This window comes from Oryzias melastigma, linkage group LG2 (genome assembly GCF_002922805.2).
Source record: "Oryzias melastigma strain HK-1 linkage group LG2, ASM292280v2, whole genome shotgun sequence".
NCBI lineage: Eukaryota > Metazoa > Chordata > Actinopteri > Beloniformes > Adrianichthyidae > Oryzias > Oryzias melastigma.
In genome coordinates, this window is record NC_050513.1 from 16,777,503 (window position 1) to 16,784,266 (window position 6,764).

The following is a 6,764-nucleotide window of genomic DNA, read 5'->3' on the forward strand; positions in this document are numbered from 1 at the left end:
GACATTTCTCTAACACAGTTTGTGTTTCAGAGTAAAAACTAGCTAGCAACTGCTTGATTCCTTCAGAAAAAAACACAAGTGGAAAATGCAGCTCCACAAACGTTACCTTTTGTTGCCAAAAGTGACTCCTTCTGTTGGTCCTTTGGTCTTAAGATCTTCCCTGAACCTCCATCAAGGTTTTATTACCCAGGATTGTCACTTTTCCTTTTTTTTTCCGCCGTTGTAAAAACTTTTTTCTACTGCTCCACTCTGCATGTCTCCACAGCTCCGTCTGTTGAGGTGATTATTCTGCTTTTCGTTTTTGAAACTTTAAGTTACATTTAGTGGTTGCTTAATGCAGCTAATGTAATGCTCTTCTTATCAACTTAGCTCCATAGTACGGCCATGGAACACAAGTTCTGCTTTGCAAATATTGCATCAAACACCTTTTCCTTTCATTTTTCATATTTTTGCCACATTTTGGCTCCATTGCTGTGTTATTGTGATACCTGAGCCTACCCAGAACTTCCTGTGACATCACTACTGACCGGAGTAGCACCACTACACATGTGTGTAAAAGAGAATGGCAGACCTGGCATTAAAAACCGCACAGAAGTTTTGATATAAAAAGGGAAAAAAAGCAAAAATGACACTTCAACTATCAAATTAGTTGTCGACCATTTTTTTTATAGTCTAAATAGTTGCGACTAATTGATAAATTGTGGCAGCCTTACCATAATGACAAGCACAATACCTCAGCTTTCAGAAACGTTTATCATTTTTTCAAACAGAACAAACCGTTCAGGAATTACAATACTTCAAAGAGCGCTTGTGCAAATATGTCATGGGCGACACAGTCGGGTTTAAAGGGTTAAAGTCAGACAATATTCTCACTAACCGGCTTTTAAGACATATAAATACAACAAAATAATTCTGATTACATTCATTTAAAAAAAAAAAAAACAATATAATGACAGAGTTGACTCCACTATGTATTAGCAGTGGGTGTTGCACAAAAACTGCAACCTGTTAGGTGTTTGTGGTAATTCCTCCTCCTCTTTCCCTTGTGAGAACACTCCAGATATGATATATAAGAACAATAGTCCAAATCTTTGTTTTCAGGCTGTTTTTGTTGTGTTATGATCTAACATAAAATGTAACCAGACAGAGACAGATTTAGGAAATATTTGGTAAATCTCTCAATTTTTTTAGGGTGTTTGAATGTGAGTTTACAATTACATGACAACAGAGACATGTTTAAATATCCTTTATAAACTACTTCTATGCAATTCAATTTTCTAAAAAGAGATTTAGAAAAAAGTTCAAAAAGTAAAACGCCTAAGATATTTTTGTGTAAAATTCTGTTATGATTATGTTTTTTCTGCAAAGCCTGGAAACATTAGATTCATTAGATGCATTTATTTGTAGAATGAATTCTTTTTTTTAAATTTAGCTGCAAAAAAACAGTTTTCTGGTAAATTTTATTTATGTTATTCTCATTTAAAATGTAACACTTTTCTACATAGGTCTGTACACTCCTTTTTGTCGACTTTTATTTTATTTTATTTTTATTTTTTTTATATAACTTGTCCTGTCCAACAGCTGAGCAAACAAATGCGGGCTGAGAATCTCAAGTGTTGGGCAGATTTTACTGTCACAACAGAGGTTTATTGAGTATAAACCCCTGTTGTATTCAATGCTGAACTTTATTTACATTGATTATGTTTTGTTTTTGTTTTGTTGGACCGGACGGAAAGAAGAAGGGGGGGCTAAAAGGGGGTGGTTTAGAGAAAATGGAAGATGGCAATAGAGGGAAACGACATCATAAAACATCCAGGTCTAAATAGTAATTGTCGACTTTTACATTTACCTTTGCATTTCCAATTTGACAGACTATTTGCAAATTTGGTATCATTTTGAGTAGCCCAACCTCTGCTATGTGGCACTGCCTTTAGTTTGTCATTTTTCCATGTTGTATTCCCACATTACACATACAATGTTGAAAATTCCGTCTGGAAAAATGCTATTCATTTTTCCATGAAAACCCCAAAAATGTTTAACGAACTGTTTTTACAACATAGATTGAGAGTTTTAGGTGTAATTTGATTACGGAAAACAACTAATTTTGTCAACAAACTTACCAACATGTTTTTGAATGAAACTAGAACGTGAAATTCACAGATTTCTTTGGGCCTCATATATGAACAGTTTCTGTTGATAGAGGTACATCACAGACCTCACAGCTCCATAATGTGACCCTTCTTGTGCTCCGCCCCCTACATGAGTCTTCGCTCAGCATCGCAGTCGCCTGATCGATAGTTCTCTTCCGCCCTATTTATTAAAATAAAAAGAAAAGGACGCTGTTACGACAAATTACAAATAAATTAAATAAAGTAAACTACAAATAACTGGCATATTCGCTCTTTAATTTACTAAAATGTCAATCCCAGAATATTCAAATAAGTTGAAGTCTATTGTAGAGGTAGTTTTATCACATTTATCTCACAACTGCACAGCAGGACGCCTGAGAGCATTCACAGGTTACAAAGAGTTAAAAGTATTAATGGTCTTTTTTGTGTTTGTTTCTGCAGTTCTCCCCCAGCATTTGTCTGAAGAGGAGGATCTCTGCAGCCAGCAGACGAACTTTAAAGTGGAACAGGAGGAACAAGAACCTCAACTGATTAAAGAGGAACCAGTGGAAGAAGAACTTTCACAGCCGGAAGAGGTTCGAGGGAAAACAGAACTTCCACAGATTAAAGAGGAGCTGGATGAAGAAGAACCTTCAAAGTTTAAAGAGGAGCAAGAAAAGTTCTGCCTCAGTCAGGATGAGGAGCAGCTTGATCTGAAGCAGGAGACTGACACCTTGGACATCCTAACTTTTGTGGTAAATGAGAACGGTGAAGCAGATCTATGCAATCAGCAGAGCTACAATGTAACTGATAGTGAAAATGAAGATGAAAATCAACATGAAGAACCAGCATCATCTACAGATGAAGAGACAGAGGCAAAAAATAGAGTTGAGAGGGAGAGAAAAGACAGAACCCATGTCCAAATTGTAGACAGCTCTTGCATGTCAGAAGGTCAGTGTGATTCTGATGTTAGAAAAAGCTTCAAGAAGGCCCCTTTGGTCAAAAAACTTAACCAATCTCCAAAAGAACAGAAACCTTCCTTTACATCAGGTGAAAGCTCAAGAGATATTAGTAATCTCTTTGTCTACACAAAAACTAAGTCCGATGACACACTTTATATCTGTACGGAATGCGGTAAAAGTTTTGGTTACTGGTCTCAGTTCAGGACTCATATGAGAACCCACACAGGAGAGAAGCCTTATACTTGTAAAGAATGTAATAGAAGTTGTAGTGATATGTATGATCTAAAAAGACACATGAGAACTCACACAGGAGAGAAGCCCTATACTTGTAAAGAATGTGATAAAAGTTTTAGTCAAATATCTAGTCTCAAATCACACATGAAAACGCACACAGGTGAAAAGCCTTTTTCTTGTAAAGAATGTGATTCAAGTTTTAGTCGTGTATCTAATCTCAAAACACACATGAGAACTCACACAGGAGAAAAGCCTTTTTCTTGTAAAGAATGTGACAAAAGCTTTAGTCATATATCTAGTCTCAAATCTCATATGAGAACTCACACAGGAGAGAAGCCTTTTACTTGTAAAGAATGTCATCAAAGTTTCAGCGAAATATCTCACCTAAAAAGACACACGAGAACTCATACAGGAGAAAAGCCCTTTTCCTGCAAAGAATGTGCTGCCAGTTTTAGTCGTGTTTCTAACCTCAACAGACACATGAAAAGTCATACATGAAAGAGTAATTCATAGGTAAGGAGACGCAAGTTATTATTGGAGAAGTAGAAATGAAAACTTTTCTAAACTCTAAGGTGTGCCAAAAATATCATTTTTTTTATTGGTTTTGGAAGATACTGACATTTTCTAAAGCACTTTTTTGGGTTTCCATTATCTTAATTTTAATTCTAACAATCCTAATATTTCACAACATTAATAATTTTAAATGTACCTGTAAATAGAAATATGCTGTTTTGTATTATTAGAGTGAAATCTTTAATTGCTTAATTGTGGTTGGAGTTTATGCTAAGATGATGTGCATGAGGTCTATGTGTGTAACCATATAATTACTGAAAATATTATATATGTTTCTTTAAGTTTTCATGTTGGTAAATGGTAAATGACGTATACCACATTTTCCGGACTATAAGTCGCAGTTTTTTTCATAGTTTAGCCAGGGGTGTAACTTATTTGTGTTTTCTTGTTTTTTTTAAGACATAAATAGGCTAATATTTGTGATTTCTTAGTGAACACCGGTTGTCCTGTAGCTCTTTTTTCTCTCCAACAACCACTAGACGGCGCTGCGAGTATTTGGTACTGACAGCGGCAGAAGAAGTGTTGTCCAAAACAAACACGGAAGAGAATTTGATTGTTTTCCTCTTAAACGTCGGTATTTTTCTTATATAGATCAAAAGATAAGCATTCTTGTATTTATTTATTTATTTTAGCTAATGTCAGACTTTTCTCCCAAAAGTGCAACGTATATGGCATTCTTCTTCTTGATTAGAAGTCATTTGCTCTTGCAACTTATACTCCAGTGCGACTTATACTCTGGATAATATGGTAATTCTCTTACTCTTTACTATCTTCCTTTAACGCCCAAAGCGCTTTACAGTCACAGACACATTCACACACTAATGGTGGCTCTGCTGCTGAACCAACCTTCCTCCAGAGGCGATGTGGGGTTCAGTGTCTTTTCCAAAGACACTTCAACACATGGGTGAGAACGGAACCTGCACTCTTCCTATCAGGAGGAAGAGTGCCCCCCCCCCCCCCCATTTCATTATTGTTTTTGATTAAAAATAATTAACGACTGCATTTTATATTTTGTTAGGTCAGGTAACCATTTAGTGAGGAAAAGATTTTCCCAAAAACGTAAGAAGGAAGAGGCGGATAAATGAATAGACTGGCGTTTCTGTCTTGTATTTAATGTGATTTGTGCTTTTTAGTAGATATTAGAACTGTTTATCTGTTTATTTTTTTGTTTTTTGTTTTATGTTCTCAGTGTTCTGTCCCAATCTTTCCTGTGAAGAATAAAGCGGACGTGAACATCAGTCAGTAGTTTGGAGTCTTATACATAGTGTGTCTTTCTGCCATTTGTTGGTTCTCTGCGGGTTCCAAAGATGTGGCCTGCTCCAGAAATCAGGGTATGTGACATACCTGGGTAAGTTTAAGGGCAAGTAAGTTGATATCTTCCAAAACTGCATGTTAACCTTCAGAGTATGTAAGTAACCATAGCAATGAAGTGTCCTCTTTGATGACAAGCCTGAAAGATTTAAGATAACTGAATAATAATTAAATTAAGATTAAATTAAGATATTTGTGAAACATTCAACTTAGCATGAAAATAGGTATTTTGGCGCTTGGGTTCTGGGCTGGAGAAATCTTGCCTGCTAATGAAGACCTTGGGCCAAGTGAAGAGACCCCTCCATTCAAAGCAGGACCGCACGAGTTGGGAGAACACAACAACAAAAGCCACAACACAACGAGGTGGAGGAGAACAACCTGGACCGAGTGAAGAGACCCAGAGCCCAGACGCTGATGGTGGTTAGACAGGACCGCCCCAATCAAAGGAGGAGAATGGGGTGGAGATGGGCCGGCGCAAAGTCTGAAATGCGTACAATCAAACTACTGAATTTAAAGGCAGAAGTTTGATTGTGATTGGCTGTGAAGAAAGTGAGTACTTCAGCTATTGGCTCCCAGTGGATACCACTTGATGACGTGATGAGTGACGATGAACTTCTACATGCCTGAGAGGAAGTAAATCTTCCTTATTGAAATTGCGCCAAAGCTTCACAATGTGAAATTAAAAAAAAAAAAAGTTGAAAAAGGCGAGCAGTAGTATTTGAGCAGATGGGCAGGGTCACATGATCCCATGATTCCATATGGAACATTTTCTCCTTGTGAGAAGAGCTTGGCACTCAAATATGATTTTTATCTTTTCAAATAAAAAAATACTGTAGTGATTCTGCCCACAACAGAAATGCATTGTGGGAGTTTAATTCTGTTGGTGTTTTTGTATCACGAGTGAGAGGGTTATTGCTAGGTATGACCACTGTAACATTGTCAAGTGAGTTAACTCATCTCTAACTCATCTGATTTGTGTTTGGAAATGTTGGATTCTGAAGTCCTTGAAGCCACTTTGCCTTCTGCTCCATAGATGAGGAATGCTTTAAAGTCAGGCCAACAAAACGTGTTTATTAATGAATAGGCAGTTATTCTATCTGAATGTACACAATACAGTAGCCACTAGCCTACCCAACCACTCCAATGCAAATACTCATACTTCTCCACTGAACATACAACTTTCTTCCATTGAAATGATCATAATTGCGGTAAAATATGATCATCTCTGAACAATCCTTTCAGAGTCATTCACAGACTGTGATCTATAGTGTTACCACAGTAATTTATGACACAGAAAACACAAAGACTCAAACAACTATTACGTCTATTTCTGTGTCCTCTACTCCTTCACCTCTTTCCTCACTGTTTTCTTCACTCCTTCCTCTACAGCTCCCTCAGGCTCTAAAACTAAAGTCAATTAATTCATACTAATAATGGTTCATTTTAAAACACAGAAGATGTTTAAACAGATAAATAGCTGGTTTGACCTAAGAGTTTAGAACACAAGTCCAATAGTAGAAATAGAACGTATCCAAAACCAGAAGCTCTAAGTTTCCGTTTGTTCAGCTGCTCGACA

The 6,764-nt window shown here is 36.8% G+C and overlaps 1 protein-coding gene across 1 annotated transcript in view; it reads left to right on the forward strand.

Moving 5' to 3' along the window:
• Positions 1 to 5,115, forward strand: part of LOC112156788 (zinc finger protein 568) — an 8,907-nt gene extending 3,792 nt beyond the window's left edge. The window contains exon 2 of the mRNA XM_024289150.2: positions 2,571 to 5,115. Within this exon, the coding sequence (XP_024144918.1) occupies positions 2,571 to 3,802 (1,232 nt within the window). The 3' untranslated portion in view covers positions 3,803 to 5,115. The remainder of the gene's footprint in view (positions 1 to 2,570) is intronic.
• The last annotated feature ends 1,649 nt before the right edge of the window (positions 5,116 to 6,764 follow it).